Below are 17334 nucleotides of genomic sequence, written 5' to 3' on the forward strand. Positions count from 1 at the left end.
AAAGGTTTTTTTTTTTTTTTTAAGAAGCAATGTGTCAGTACTTAATTAGTGTAATATTAAAAAAAATTAAAAAAAAAAATAAATTCGGTTTTCCAGCCACCCCTCCCCTTCCTCGTGAAACCATAAGCCAACCCCAGCCCACCGACAACCGGTCGGCCGACCACCGCCCACCTCCCTAACCCCTAGTTAACGATTGACCGTCCCTTCCTACCCTCGAAATTCGTCCGACTTTCTCAATTCCCGAATTTCCAGCGGCGCATCACTTACAGTTTCACTTCCTTTAGAAGCCTCACTCCGGCTGCACGTTAGGTCCTACTCGCCACCAAGGAATTCCGTCCAACAATAGAAATCAACGCGATCTCGATTTGCTCTTTTCTTGCGAGTTGAGGCCAGCGTTGAAGAGAATTGCGGGCTGGTTAGTTGGTGGGTTTCGGGGGTGGCTGTGCAGTGGTGCAGTGGTTTCGAGGGCTGGTTCAGGTGCAGTGTGGCTGTTTGGGTGGTTTCGGGGGTAGGTTAAATGGGGTGGTCGTCCGATTTCGGTGGTTAATGGGGGTGGGTGGCCGGTTTCTGACGTATTAATTGGTGGGGTTAGGGTTTTGCGGTGGTTGTTGGTGGCTGAGAATTTTTGTGTTTAATTTTTTTTTTTTTCAATTTTGGACCACTCGTGTTGATACATGTCATGGTAACCTATTGTCATGATAACCTATTGTAACAAGTCGTTGACTTGGTATTGACCGGTTGGGACTATTAATGGCAAACACATAGCGACGTATTAATTGGTGGGGTTAGGGTTTTGCGGTGGTTGTTGGTGGCTGAGAATTTTTGTGTTTAATTTTTTTTTTTTTCAATTTTGGACCACTCGTGTTGATACATGTCATGGTAACCTGTTGTCATGATAACCTATTGTAACCAGTCGTTGACTTGGTATTGACCGGTTGGGACTATTAATGGCAAACACATAGCATAGTTAGGATTATTAAATAATAAACCTTAGTTGGGATTATTAGAAATAAATCGTCAATAGTTGGAATTATTAAAGTGTATTTTTCCTTTAATTTTTAATGAACTTAAATAGTTTATAGCCCCGAGCAATACCCCAAGTAAGGCTGGCAAACGGATTAGGTCGGATTCGGGTCGACTAATTTCGGGTCAGCTACCCCTAACCCGAACTTGATCCATTTAAGTTTTCGGGTTAAAAATCCCAACCTGAACCTGATACTTTTGGGCTTTAAACTGAAAGTAGTCTAAAACTGACCTGATTTTTATCTTCAAATAATAATCTGATCAGTGCTTCAATTAGGTGAATCGTATAGATTATATGAATATATAAGACCATAGAAATTATGTAAATCGTATCCATTATATCAACAAAACAACAACAATAGAAATTAATAACAACTAGCATTTTGGCCCGTTCAACGAACGGGTTGAAGTTCATTTTATTTTTCTTGAAATGTGTTACTATACTTATTTGTGTTGTATGTGTAGGTGATTTTTTATAATAATTTGCTTAATTTTCTTACTTATAATTTGCAAGTTAGGAACACATAAAGATTTTAACATTAAATAATTTGTTATTTTAACTTTTACATTAAAAGGGTATAAAGAGGAGTACAACTTTTTTTTGTAGTGAAAATGGAACACTCCATTTCTTACTCAAATTTGTAAGTGAGGAATGCATAAAGACTTTAGCATTCAATAACATTTTATTTTATCTTTTACTTTAGAAGGGAGTATAAAGAGTAAATATTAATTATTGTGTTATGTGGCATATCGCATATGGGTGAATTATGATGACATGTGTCATATAGATGATTGTGGTTTCGCTTTTTAAATACTAAGTATAGACTAAGTATAGATTTTAAGTGTATTAAACTTGAAATTTAATATCACAACAAAAATCTAAAAGCAAAACAATATGTACAATAACGTATAATAAAATTAGACTTAGTAAAAACAACAAGCATTATCCAATGAAACTATGAAAGGGAGGAGCACTTGAAGTTTGAGCACTTGCAACTTGAAGCTTGATGTCCGTGAAGGAGAGGAAGAGGAGCACTTGCAACTTGCAAAGGATTTAGGAATTGATTTCTTGAGAGTTGAAGATAGAGAAAACTGATGTTGACAGTTGATTTGCCTTAGGAGATTGAACTTTGAAGCCCTTGAAGAGATAAGATGAGAAAAAGAGGAGTAGGAAGCAGCGGCTACATCTAATACAAGTAATCCTTAGGGTTTTACTTTTTATAAGAAACATGAATTTGGGCTTGGGCTGGGTACTTTAGAGTTTTTTAAAATGTTTATTCCTGATTTGTTTTCGGATTTTTCAGGTCAGGTTCGGGTTAACCCGACCTGATTTCGACCCAATAATTTTTCCGGGTTGTACGGGTCATTTTCGGGTTGGAATTTTCAACCTTAATCATTTAATTTTCAGGTCGGATTCGTATCAACCCATTTAAGTTTTCGGGTCGAAAATCTCAACCCTAACATTTTCAGGTCGGGTTATTGGGTCGGGTCCGTTTTTGCCACCCCTAACCCCGAGTTATTACATGTATTACAATAATTGAGAATGATATTAAAGATACATATCAAGACATGTTATATAGTAAAAAAAAAAAAAAAAAAAATTGTTGTTGTTGAAAACACATTAAGATATAGTTCAATGGTAAAATTCTCAATTATTAACATTGAGATCAAGGGCTCAATTCTTTTTTATTGTGTAATAACATGGCATAATAGCCAATAAAGAAAGTAGAGAGAGTGCCACGTGACAAATAGATTTGATTCAAAATGCGTTGAACAGTGTCACATGGCATGTCGACTTGATTGAAACGCCCTTTAATATATAAAGTATAGATTAGACTTGAAACAATTACCTACATACGGAGTAGAAAACATATACTCCGTTATTTTTTTATTCTACTCACTATTCATTTTAAGCCGTTCTTTTTTGCTTTATTTTATTTATGGCGTAATTACACTAATAATACACACATTTCAAAGCTTTTTTATTGTGTAGAAAACATATTAACATTCTAAGTAAGAGAGCACATAAAGGATAAAGCCAGTCCAACCAACAAAACCACCAAATACCTAGCCTTTGTACTGGCTATAATTGCAATAAATCAGTAATGCAAATTTATGATAATTAAACTAATAATACAATCTCAAAGCTTCTTCCCAGCTAAATTTTCAAGAGTCAGATTTAAGGAATTAATAGGACCCTTTATCACCAATTCCTCACGGGTAGCAAGAAGGTCCTCAATGCTCCCTGGCTCCCCAAACCATCCAAGTCGATCTGCAATGAGATGAAGATTATCACATCCATCACAACGCACAACAACTACACCCTTCTCATATGATTCACGACAGCACGACTTCACTTGTCTTGTTTCACAAACTTTACATGTAAAAACCATGGCAAGATCATGTCGCGGGGATGTTTTCAATTTGCTCATCATATCTTTGTTCACCGTATTTTGAGCATCAGCCTTTAAGCCAGACGGTGCTTCAGAACTGCAGCAACTAGACTCAGAGCTACTATCTGCAGCATTTTCTGTAAATAGTCTCCTTTGGGAAGTTGCTTCTGAATGTATCTGAAGCACTCTGGTCAAACTAGCGTATTTTTCGCAGATTACATTGGTCATAGGAAGAGGGTGACAAGATGCTCCTGTAAAAATGTATGAAAGAGACATGTAAGATTCCCTTGTATAGACACTTTCCAAGTAAATGCACATGGCATCCTAGGAACACAAAATAAGACCATGTAAATCAGAGTTCAGATTGGGCTACAAACTCAGCAAACCTGATCCAAATCCACAAACATAACACAATGACAGGACATGACACTGGCATATTCCCCCCCCCCCCCCCCCCCCCCCCTCACTAAACATATTAAAATAAAAAAAATAAAAATAAAAAAAAATAAAAAAAAAAGAAAAGGTAGCAACAATATAGCAAACAAGGGATAAGAGGAAGGGGGGGGGGGGGGGGGGGGGAGGGAATGGAGGGAAAAGGAAACAATGTCCCTTGCTTGGTTACGTGAGGAGTGAGAAGGAGAGGGAATACAAATTTTTCTTGTTCATATAGCAGACTTGCAGTAGCTGTGAAGTAGATTATTATTTTTTTATTATTCATTTTGACCTTTTTGTTGTAATTTCATTTGCTTAAGAAGAAAAAAAGAGAGAAAATTATATTTCAAGTAAATCAACACAAGAAAATTATAAGAATAAAGTAATTCAACCTCACTAAGCAGCAAGCCAAATATACAAGTGAGTGTGAATTAATCAAGGATTCAAGGAAGGAGATGGAGATTAGGGCAAATCCCTTAGATTGGGGAAATTTTTCCATCTACAGGATCAAGGGAGAGGAGATCATGAGAGGGAGGAGAGTTACCACATAAAGAGAGGAGAGAGAAGGCTGGGTAGATGTCATGAGTGAGAGCTGTTATCATTTACTTATAATTACGAATTATTATCCTATTTTCTTTCCAAATCATTCCAATTTTAAACATTGGTACATTAAAAAATGAAGGGTCATAAATCCCTCTTAATCTCCCCCCCCCCCCAACTCTTTTTATTTGCCTCCTTCACTTGTAACAATTTGTGTCGTAAAAGAAAAAACAAAGAGAAGTCATTGATTTGTCATGAAAATAGAGGTTTAATTTCTAACAATTTGTATCGCAAAAGAAAACAATTAAAGAAGTAACATTCTTTTTCTTTTTTTTCTTTAGACAATCAAAACAGAAACTTTATTAATCATCAAATTCTCAAGTACAAAATAACAAAGAAGCCACAAAAATCCATCTCCCCGCGTTCTACGAAAGGTTGAAGAGGAAAACCTAGAACAAATAGAAACCCCTACATTAACAAAGCACTCATAGAATTACATTATTAGCAACGGCCTTAGACTTTCACTACAGCAACAAGAAACTCCAAAACTAATTCCCCTAAATACATAAAAAGGATCAGTGCCTTGATTCCTAAAAATAACAGCATTCCTCTGAAACCAAATTTGATATAACAGCAATCCTGTGCAACATTTCCATGTACAGAAATGCTCAGTATCTTTTTATTCTAACCCATTATATATGTGAGGGGGCAGGTTCAGATAAGTTCATACCACCTGATATAGCATTTTCAGTTCCCTAATATATAAATTACTGAACTCAGCCACTATGATTTAGTATAGGATCAACATTCACAAGTCCCCACATTCCCTAACCCCCAAAGAAACAAAAGAATTATAAGGGAAAGCCCATTAAAAAAAAAAAAAAAAAGCAGTAGACCCTACAGTTGGGATTTGTTCCCATCTTTGTAAAAGTACAACAAATGACCAAAGTTTAAACGCCTCTAATGCAAAAGAATCATGCCTCTTTCTTTTGCAATTGATCATCCAATATTGCATAGAAATCCCTTTTAAAAGAAATATAGCTCAACAAGAAATTAAATTTAGTCAAGCACATCTGGTAGCACCAGGCTCTTCCCCATAGAATTTGACAAGAAATTTGCCTATATACTCCAAATCTCCCTTTGGAAAAGAAGCCTTTTAAACAGTGCATTGTTCAATAAAAATACAAAAAACACCACTATTTCATATTTAATATGGTCATATCTTAGATACATTCAAAAACCCCTAGAGTATAAAACTCTAAAGGGCAAGAAGACTGACAAACATCAACTTCTTTTGCTAAGACAATTGAAATAGTGACACAAACTTGCCAAAGACACGAACTGTCAAACATAGATCCTTCAGATAAGTTTAATTTCTCCCTCCTCTGACTTTCTTTCCTGTTTCCTACGATAATACTTCTCATTTCTTTTGTTCCCAAAGAGGTAGCCTCTTAAAGTTTAACTGCTTTAATAGATGTCTCTGTTGTATGGTTATGTATTTTTCACTCACATCTTAATGACTGAGCAACTGGATCTAGTCACCTTAGGTAGATTAGTTTAAAAAATTGTCAGCAAAAATAGGTCATTAATTGGCCTAGATAGCTATTTATAGGGTGCTTGAATATGAAAATTTCTTGGTCACTACAAAATTCTACTCTTATACCGACTGGATAAAATCAAGGAGCGGTGTAACTCTAGTCCTATATGCATAGCATGGTGGCTCTTTCAATCGAACTTAAAAATCCTTCTATATGGCGACTCCTACAAACTAGTAGATTTGCATGCATTCATCTATAACCCAGTTAAGTCCAATTTGTAAATATACCCTTTTTTTTCCAAAACTCTTCTTTCCTTGTTTTTGTGCTTCCATTATGTCTTTTTGTTGGCTAAACTCTTAGGAAATCCCCATGAAAGCATACTTTTCCTTTATAGTGATCAAAGGGTTTAAATGGCTAGTGAATTAGTGTATATTATTTGTTTCAAATCTTGCATCTATACTTTTCCCCTCATTCCTCTCTTTCACCCTTGCTTCAATAAAACCCTTTCCTTTTAACTTTCTTTTATAGTCATTTATCGTCCTTTCCCTATTGATTTTAGTTTCTCTAAACAAATAGGTTGAAAAAAGTTAAATGAGCGACATAGTGTCACTCATTAGCTAGTGAGACAGTAGGTTTTAGGACCATTTTAGGTAATTTTTCCCTTTATTTTTTCGCATGTTTTAATTCATCTTTTACTTCTCCAATCTCTCTAGAAAAACATTTAATGCCCTTATTCTTGCTTTTGCCTATTAGCTTCGTCTATGATGGTTTGTTAATGGCTTTAGGGCATGTGATAAAGGATTCATCAAGCTCAAAGCAAGGATATATCAAAGAAAAATGCAGATATTAAGCCTAGAACAGTTTGCCCACGCAAATTAGGCAGCCGTCCAAGCAAGAGTTCACCCAAGAAATTCATCAAAATTCTAGCTTTGAAGTTATTGGAAAACCAGGAAGGTCCGCAACCTAACCCAGGATCACCAAGATTTTCATACCAAGTTTGCCCGAACATACTCGCCATTCAATTTGTCTGGATCGTCTAATTTTGTGATTTACTATTTAAGGGTCGAGGCCCTCTTGTAATGAACTTTATTTCAATATCATTAGTTTAAAGCTTAGCTTAATTAGAGACAGAAAGACACATTATTAGATTACATGTTAATAATCTTTGTAATCAACTTTGAAGATTCAATTCACCAACTTTAGTATTATTTCTTCCTCCATTATGTTAATCTTCTTTATAGCTCGATTCTTTTCTTGCTTTCTTATTAATGATTGCTTATTGTTTTATGATGGAAATGGTTAAAAAAAACTCTTTACTTTTTCTTTAGTTAAAATAATGCTTTGTGAGTGGTGTTTTGGTTAGGGGTAAGGTTATGGGTAAATTTAGTTTTGTATGAGATTATGGGTTTATGCTTAATAATATTAATTAAATTATTCCCTAGCTGTCTTCTAATACTCATTGCATTAAACTAGCCATTTGCAAGTAATTAGTTTATAGGAGTCCATGTGTAATGCATAGGGAATTTGTATTGAGAAATCATTAGGACTAATTTAGAAGCCAATGATATGCACATGTAATATTTGAGTTTAGCTTGAGTTCTCCTTATCCAATACTTGATTAATTATCCTTGAACCCTATTATGCCCCCGGTGTCTTGTCATTGAATAAAATTCAAGATTTTAGATTTAGTTTACACCTTTATTTCAGTCAATATAGTTAATTTTAAACAACAAATTACCTACTTTTTAAACTAACTTAATTGTATGCAAGTAAGAGTAGTGTCATTTATTGTCCGTCCTCGAGGAACTCAACCCTATCCGCCACCATACTTGGTATAGTTGGTAAATTTAGGATTAATTTGATAGGGAGTTAGCCACGACACTAATTTCTTGCATTAATGACAAATTGAGGTCAAACTATATATCAAAGGAAAAGAGCCAAAACATATTCATGAAGACAATGCACTTGCTTTCTTTTGGAATTCGACCCAAAACACTAATTTCTCTCTCCTCAACCACACCCTTTGTTTTCTCTTTCTCGAATTTTCTACTCTAATTTCCTAGCCAAGCTATGCACTACTCTTCGACCACTTATGGTCATCAGATAGCGTGAGAACATTACCATGGAAACCCCCTCTCTATTGTGACAAAAAAACCCTAATATTTAGAACATCTTCTCTTAAATTGATCTACTAAGATCCAAAACTAGGGTTTCACTAAGCTTGTCGTACCCAACAACAACATGGCGTGTCCATGCCATATTCCATACCAGTTATCCACTAATCCATGTTAGTCGTATCAACCCAAGTATGGTGGCATTTTTGCCGTGCCCCAGTAACACAGACTATAAGGTGCTCTCAAAGGCATCAATCAAATTAAACAAAAGTTATTAAAAGAAAAATTACATCAAAATCAAAACTAAGTAGAATAAGCTATGTAAATATGAGATGAAGCAAGGTAAACAATCAAACTTTCAGCATCAATTTCCAACCCTAGTTTCCCATAAATTTAAATGTTCTTTTTACTTGGACTATTCACTTCATGCCAAGTACCCGCATAAGATCGTTCACACTCTTGCATACCGCATATGTATGGACACTGGACATTTCATTTTGGACCAAAATCATTCACAAGTTAGTTGAACCACACTTAGACACAAACCCGTCTCCAACATTCGTAGCCGAGTTAGAGTAACATAGGCAATCCCCCGAAGAAACCACTACAAATTTTAATAAATTAATAATTCTCACTAGACTAGACTAATTTTCATTCTTCATCATTCAATTAATACTTCATATGATCAAATAAGGAAAAATAAAATTAAAAAAACGAAGTATCTAAGAGATACTCAAGTTCAAAACAATTGTTAATCAAATTTTGCACAATATACTAATTGTACTCTCAGCTAATTAGAACTTAAGTCAGATAATATGAATACAACTACCAAACAATAGTAAACAAATCAACAAAGATTTAAAAGTTGAGAACTTTGAGCAATTAAATTAAAGCCAAATATGAGTAAAATTCGAAAAAAAAAAAAAAAAAAAAAAAAAAAAAAAAAAAAAAAAAAAACAATGTAATACAAAGTGATAAATCGAATAAAAAAATCAAATGGGGATAAATATAATTTCAGTGATATTGCAAAAAAAGAACAAGGAGAGAAAGAGAAGTTACGGGGTTGAGATGTGAGGAGGCGCCACCAAGAACCGCTGCTTGTGATTGCCTTTTTCATGGTTGCTTTGCTGCTTTCGACTTCGGCTTTTTGCCTTTCAACACAGAAATATAAACTAAAAATATTAGAGGAAATGATAAATTTGCGAAGTTTATCGAGTGGCAATAATGTAATAAAATGTTTTGGATTTTGTGAATTGTGAATAAACAAATATTTTTCGTTTGGGGTAGGTCTACTCAAAAAGTGAACTTAACGAAATAAAGAGCGAATTTCCCTCAATAATGTTGAAACAAAAATAAATTCTCATTATGCACCCATTTAAAAATAAAGTCCCAAAATACCGTTCATGTAGAATGGTATTTGGTTTGGCTTGAAACCGCTAATATTGTTAACGGTTTTATGTTAAAACCGCACATAAAACCGCTAGCAATATTAGCGTTTTTTTTTTTTTAGAAGAAGCAAAGAGACCCGTTATTACTGAAATCAGGTCTCTTTTAGCTTAACGGGCATGGTTTCAGAAAAGAGACCGTCTTTTTATTGACAGGTCTCTTTGCCTCGAGACCTGTTAATAGAAAAAGGCGGTCTCTTTTCTGAAACTGCTAACAACAGTAGCGGTTTTAAACTGAACCTAATAAAAAAAATACTCAACACCGATCCTACATGGACGGTATATAGGGAATTAGTTTCTAAATCGACGCACAAAGGGAATTTATTTTTATTCTAGCAATATTGTGGGAAATTGATCACGAAATAAGTTAGGATGTGAAGTAAATATTATAAAACGTCATTATTCCCGTTAGATAGCTAACTCACCCAAGTTAACCTGGGTAAATATTTTGTATTATAAATAATTGTTAAATTTGTGTTTTGTTCATTTGTTGTTCATGACAATGATGAGACGATGGAGGTCCAACGGCCTAGTGGTCGATTTGTTAACCCTCTCGAGTTCTCAAGCGGTAATGGGTCAATTTTAGCTTGAGCTAGCTATATTCATTTTCCATTGTTGTTGAGATACCTTGGTATCATGATTTTTTTTTTCCCTCCCTGAACATATAACTTCCCTATTCAAACACAAAATTAAAATTGGAAGACTTATGCCAATTAGTTTGTATTCAAAGGATTTAATTAGATGATCAATCATATACTTCTCGTAGCTTTCATTATTTAATCAAAAATAAATAATATAATTGAGCATCTAATTAAAGTTCATATTAAATTCAATACAATTAGCTTTCATTAATTCACATATAACTTAAAGTTCACATAAAATCCAGTACAGTTTAATCAAACTAACAATAATTAAACTTCTCAATCTATAGCTTCAATTCAAAAATAAATAATCGCACAATATATTAATATAATCCCTTTCCCTGATTCCCTACATCACACTTTACAATTTTCATACTAAACCCATTGTTTTGTTTTCAGCAATCAGAAACCAGTGTCCAGTCTCCGGCTGCCGAATAAAAACACTCCAATGGTTAAGAATAGCAACCCCGACCAAGCGCCAAGAAATTTAGCTACCGAAACAGATGAACATATTTATTCTCTTATGGTCAGTGTCATACACCTCATAACGCCAATTAACTATGGTTAACTGTCTAACTGATACAACTTGACGACGTCCATATGTTAAGGGAAACAGACGTAAACGATGGATCTTCACAATTTTCTACAAATTACAATAAGCCCCTGACTTAGGTAAGGAAAAAACAATAGTAACCCTTGATAAACTTCCCAAGTTTATCTTGGTGAACCTAGGCAGTGATATGTCTATTTTATATAGTGTTTTACCCCCATCCCTTGGTCATATTTAGGAGTACTTTTGGCTCTACGAAGCCACTTTTATTACTAATATGCGTTTTCTAGTGTTTTTGTAGCTTTGATATTGTTTAATAGGAAATTGCAGATTTGGAGCAATTTTTCCGGACTTATGTGAGCCACTACCAGCATTGGAGTAGGATTGCATTTATATGACCACATTCCAAAGCCCGAGACTGCATTGGAGCAATCGAACCGGTGATTAAGGGCTTGGCGAAGAAGAAGAGACCGAGGCAATGGACCGAGTGTACTGTTAAAGTCCCGAAGAGGAAATGCGGATTAGGCTAAGAAAAAAGCCCAATCGAGAACTCCAAGTTGCCTGAATGCTCGCCCGACTGGGAAAGCCCTCGCCCTAAGGCGCACCCGGCTGGGCGAGGCAGATAGGAAGGAAACACTCTCCACCCGAATGCGTTCCCTACCGGGCGCGAGATGAGATGCCCACCAGCCGAAGGCGGGCTCGGTCGGGCGAGATGGCGCCCGACTAGGCGCATGTTTCTGAGGAGCGTTTTGCGACTTTTACTTTGTTTTAATTTAGGATTTGTTAGCTTAAGTATTTATACACTTTTGTTAAGTGAGACGATTACGTCTTTTCATTAGTTAATTTCCAGATTTTAGTTTTAAGCTATTGGTTAATATTCTTGTTCTCTCAACACTTTTGGTTTATGCAATTCATATATTTCTGTTTACTTTGATAACGATTTCTTTCCCTTTTATTTCAATAATTTAATTGCTTTGATTAATTATCTCTTGCTTTATTGATTTTCTTAGTTTAGATTTTAATATGTGAGAGTAATTCAATTTCTAGGGTTGTGGGGATCCTTGAATATTATGAAGAGGTGATTTATTAATGTTGATTTTCAATGCTTTGATTGATTTCCTATTGATTGATTTAATGCTATGCAATTAGATTTGGCCAGATTTAATTGTATGAATTATGCAATATTGATTTGAGATTCGAGAGATGCAAGAATTGATGTTTAGACTTAGTTTCACTAGGGTGGTTAATTTATAAATGGTTAAGTCAAGATTCGAGAGATGCAATTTAATACCGGTAGATTAATTCTGTGATTGTAATACGTAGCAAAAGTCCTTTATGATCTGATTAATTGATCCATTGATAATTGATTGTTATGTTTTACCCTAGAATATTATTTATTAGTGGGAATACCCTAGGCTTTGATTTATTGATTTCTCCCTAGTTTAAATTATTCCTTAAGTTTATTTATTCTCCTTAGTTTAATTCTCACAAAAACAAATTGTTACTTAATAGTTTAGATTATATTAATTATTTAAGAATAGAAAGACTTGTTTCCCTGTGAATTCGACCCTACTTCTCTATCTACTTTAGTTAGAGCACTTAGGTAATTCTTTAATTAGGTGATACGACTTTAGCCTATCAGGCAGCTCAAAATATTAGGGGTAATGGTAAATAAAACAAAGTCAATACAATTAAAAAGGTAAATCAATCTGTCTATATATCGATAGAGTCCGTATAATACTAAAATAAGAGCTGACAAAAGCTGATACAACATGAATCGGATACGAAAAAATTTGGTTAATTAGTAACTTGGTGTCAAGGGTTTATGACATTGTTACAACCAAAATTAAAATTTCATTGACTTACGTTGACCATGACATATTTAGAGGAGTTTGGCCAACAGGTTGACTATAATTGGGATATTTGACTTCGAATATTAGATGGATTAATGATAAGCAGAGCGTAATGTTGAATGAATGTTGAATATAGGCCTAGTGAAGGAGGCCCAAAATCAAGGAGAACCGGCTTTTGAGAAGATGGAGATGAATTCAAATAGGATGATTCACATCAAGGAAGATCAACCAATTAGCGGTTATAAGGTGATCATGGGCAGATTTTCAAGGGATGTTTTGCTTATAAATAGAAGAAGAACTAGCATATATAGCACTCGTGCTATGCACGACTTTTAAATCAAAATCTTAATTATTCCTAAAAATATTTATAGAAATGACATTGTTAATACAAGTAAAGATTTGTCGAATAGCACATTTTACTCCTATCTTTTCTCATCACCCTCCTAATTTAACTTTATTCTTCCCATTTAGATAGGACAAATATGAGACAATTATTTTATTTCCTCCGTTTTTTAATACTTGCAACACTTCCCTAAAATGAAAATGTCACAATACTTGCAACACACTATAAATGGAAAGTTATGTTAGGGGAAAGTTATACTATTTCCCTTATTTAAAGCACATGGTCCACTAAAATACACTCATAACAACCACTCATCCTGTTTTAAAGTGTATTATATATGTAAACCCTACATACCTTAAATACCGTGATAAAGTGTGTATTACAACTATTAAAAAACGAAGGAAGTATAACTTTGCCTTGTTGATATGTCTAAATTAATCATCAATAATACATATAATGACACAAGAATATTGTAAATTACCTTATTCATTAAAATCTAATTGTGCTTGCATATAATTTTCTTGATGCGAATTATAAATTATCCTGTAGAAATATGAATAATCTTATTCATACCCCGTTTTAACAAGTTTTCACCTAGCTAAATTATATATTAACAGTAATGGCATAGTATAGTTTCGAAATACAGCACCAACGCTCTATAATTTTTACTAATAAACAACTAACAATATTAAGGGTTAAAATTATGCATTATTGAAAAAAAAGGCTACTACCTGTATGGAAAAAATAGAGAAAAAAAATACATTAATAATAAATATACATTTCATTTGTTTAAAGAAATGTTCAGCTCATATAGTGTAGATTCTTGTTTTTAGGACATGTAAAAAAAAGTGAATGTAGTATTAAATCGACGAAAGAAATTGACGAATTAAGGTCATTATTTATAAACTTCATACTCAACTCTTATATGAATGCATGCTTTAATTTAACATTTATTTTTTAAACATGCATATTTTTTTTTTAATTATGCGGAGATATTTGCTATAATAAAGTTTTAATCTTGATAAAAATAATAACCAATTAAGTCTTCCTTATTTCTTATCATTACTTTAAATAATGTACGAGTAACGAAAATGTTTTTTCGTATTTTTAAAGGGTGATTTAATGATTTTCATTCTTTAAAATTTTTACAATAAAAATAATAAGTATTTAATGTTGATTTAATGAATTATATTAAAACATACTTGCGTTAAAAGTTTAAATACACATTTTCTAATATATTTAAGGGAAATAATTTTTTTTAAAATAGATTTAAGGGAGATACAATCAATACTAAATACAATGTGTGAAATAATTTTCACAAATATATTATTAATTATTTTAGTAATGATTCTCCATATTATTTTATTAATATTGTTAGCAATTTATCTCTAACAAAATTCAACAAGTAATTTTGTTTATTTTTCAGCAAAATAGTAATATTAAAATTTTAATATACAAAATTATTTAGTTTCCTTATGCAACTTTATTCTATTTTTTCAAATTATTTTTAATGTAACTTGATGACATTAATATTTCTAGTAGGAAATCATGAAGATTCGATCTTTTGTATAAAAGGTTGCTCTAGAATTGCAATACATACTATTTTTGTTAACAATGAAATCAATACATTTGATAGGAAATTATGAAGATCTTATTATGTATGGAAACTTGCTTTTAAATAATTGATTGATTATATTTAACTTAAAAGTTAGATCATTTGACTTTTTCTTTTTTCTCTCTTTCTAGGGTTTTAGTTTTCTTGGCCGTTTAGGCCGGAATTAGTCTAATTTCTTCGGAAATTAGATTATTTTCAACCCGTTTTCTTTAATTCAATTTAGTTTTTTGTTTTGTTTTGTTCTCTCCATATGTGAGAGTCTGTCCTAATTTTTTGGGTTTTTTTCAATTTTCTGGGATTTTGATTCTCATCCATGGATGAAAATTATATTTTTAGGGTTTTTATAATAATTGGGAAGGTGATTTGGATTCCTATGGGTCTGGGATTTGTCATCAACCAGTCGATCAAAATATCAGCGCAGATTGCTGAGGTCTCAACTTGGAAAGATGCAAACACATCGAAAATCATTGCTCGCGTCAAGCTTGAAGTGGTGGAGTATGAGCTATGCCAAATATGCAAATTAGTTATGATTTTTATTGTAAAGATATGATATTTTCTCTGAATCTGTGGTTTACAGATCTTTATTATTGTAGATGCCGTATGGCTATTATTTAATGATATTATTACTTCCCGTTCAAAAAAAAAAAGTTAAAAGTTTACTAAAAATCATGACAGTTAAATATGTAAATAATAAATACAGAGATTTATTTTATATACAAGACATGCGAATGAGAATACAATACTATCATTTAAAAAAATTTATGTGTTCTCTCTCTTCAAACCCTAAAATTTTCACTGTTTTCTCTCTTGAAACCTAGCCACCATAGTAAAACTTAGGGGCTTCCATTGATTTTTATCGATGGTAAGCCCCAAATTCTTCTTTAATTTAATGTTTTTAGCCAATAAAGATCACCAATAGTACGGTGATTATATATAGTCAGTCCCTCCATATAGGGTTTAGTCAGTTCCCTAATGGTGAGATGTTTACTATTGTTTGTTTGTTTGTTTTTCGTGTGTGCAGGGATACAAATTTGAAAGACTTGTCTGGAAAATTTGTGGAATTGCGGGTCTATTGGTATAGGGATGCAGATTTAGAAGAATCGTCTTGCAAATTTGCAGATTTTGATGACCAATCAAGTTTTTCACTTTTGCACTATCCATCAATGGAGCTCCATTAAGAACGATGCAAATACATCTAATTTAAATTATTCAGGAGCTGTTCAGAAGCGATGCCATTAGTTTAGGGGTGTTTAATTCTTATACTGAGAGTTTAGATCTCTTAAGGGTGATTGTAAGTGCTAAATGACTATTATTATTTAATGAAATCACCCTTCCATATTCTATTTAAAAAAAAAAAAAACAAAAATAAGTCAGTGACATTTGTCATTATTTTTTTTGGTGATTAGAGAGCCAAGAAGACGAGTGATGAGAATCGATCCCAAGAATCGAGAGGGAAGCTCTAACCTCTTGAGATATCTCTCACACTCTGAGTGACATTTGTCATCCTTACATTGATTTGTTTGTCTTATAGTATAATATATAGATAGAAAGATAGATATGAGAGAGAGAGGACATCATCGAATCAACTAACAAAAGCATTTCATTTCCTTTACGCTTTCTTGCTTTATCGCTTACTTAATTTTCCCTTGGCTTAATTAGTAGTCAAGTGATGGTTTAGTTTACTTAGCATGTATTGAAAATCGTTAGTTTGTTCAAATTTTATGGAGATGGAGGTAATCTTTCCTTCTCCCTGTACAATTATAGCCCTAACTTTATCTTTTAATTAATGGAAAGCGTATGCATCTTTTGTCATATAATTGTGTATTCATTTCTTTAGAGATCCAACTTTTTAAAACTTTTTCAAGGATGACTTGTTTACTTTTTTTTCCGTGTTATTTTAGCGAGGTTATCACTTTGAAACCAGTACGTAACAATAGGGGCAACCCTTTAATACTCTAGAGCAAGATAAGGTATTTGACTTGTTGATAAAGAATAAGATTTACCTCAACAAGACATATAAATGTGTTCATAATGTCAATTCCTTTTTCAACAACTGATGTTTTATATAGAAAAACTTAATACTCTTTAATTTATTGCTATAATTTCGAAAGGCCATCTCTTTTGAAGTTACCACGAAACTAGATTATATTGAATAGAATATTACTCCTTTCGTGTTTTAATAAGTGTTACACTCTGACCAAATACGCATGCCAAGACACGACTTTGACCATTATTTATCTAATTATATGTTAGTAAAATTATAGAAAAATTGATAGTGGAAAAAAGAATAAAAGTGTAACAATAATAAAAACACGGAGGGAGTACTGAAGGATTTATGTCTTCGTCATGTGCAATTACTAGATATATAAATGGATCAAATTATGGAGATAATTAAGTTCGTACATTTGGGTCGTTGTAATATCATAGCTAGAGGTACTAACGATCTTTGGGCTAGTAAAATAGGCTAAAGCCCACTTGGATGACACAAAGGGCCTAGATCGAGCACGAGAGGACGAGGCCCATGATGGGCCTCATCCCTAGTTTGGCCGGCCATATGGAGTGATGTGGAGGGTTTTGGGCTTCGTGACTTATTCTAATTATAATAGGATTATAAATAGACTAAGTGCCTAGCTAGGGTTTTCAACAACACAATTCAGTGATCAGTTTGATCAAACCCTAATTAGCAAACACGAGACTAAACCCCTCTCAAACTCTCTTTCTCTCTCACGGCTCTCTCCTCCTCCCTCGGTGCCGGTTGTGGTGGTTCGTGGTGGTCGGTTAGTCTATTAAAGGCGGTGATCGCGGTTTTCCTCTTTCACTCGACCAATCTAGTATTGGTGGATGGCT

The 17334-nt window shown here is 33.5% G+C and overlaps 1 protein-coding gene across 1 annotated transcript; it reads right to left on the bottom strand.

Moving 5' to 3' along the window:
* Positions 1-3017: 3017 nt before the first annotated feature.
* LOC145563869 (uncharacterized) lies at positions 3018-9212 on the bottom strand. Its single transcript, XM_081624279.1, has 2 exons — positions 9100-9212; positions 3018-3667 (listed from the first exon to the last, which is right to left on the bottom strand). Exons 1-2 carry the CDS (start codon positions 9155-9157, stop codon positions 3165-3167), a joined length of 561 nt encoding a protein of 186 aa, XP_081480405.1. The 5' UTR covers positions 9158-9212; the 3' UTR covers positions 3018-3164.
* Positions 9213-17334: the final 8122 nt, after the last annotated feature.

This window comes from Chenopodium album, chromosome 10 (genome assembly GCF_948465745.1).
Source record: "Chenopodium album chromosome 10, dcCheAlbu1.1, whole genome shotgun sequence".
Taxonomy (NCBI): Eukaryota; Viridiplantae; Streptophyta; class Magnoliopsida; order Caryophyllales; family Amaranthaceae; genus Chenopodium; species Chenopodium album.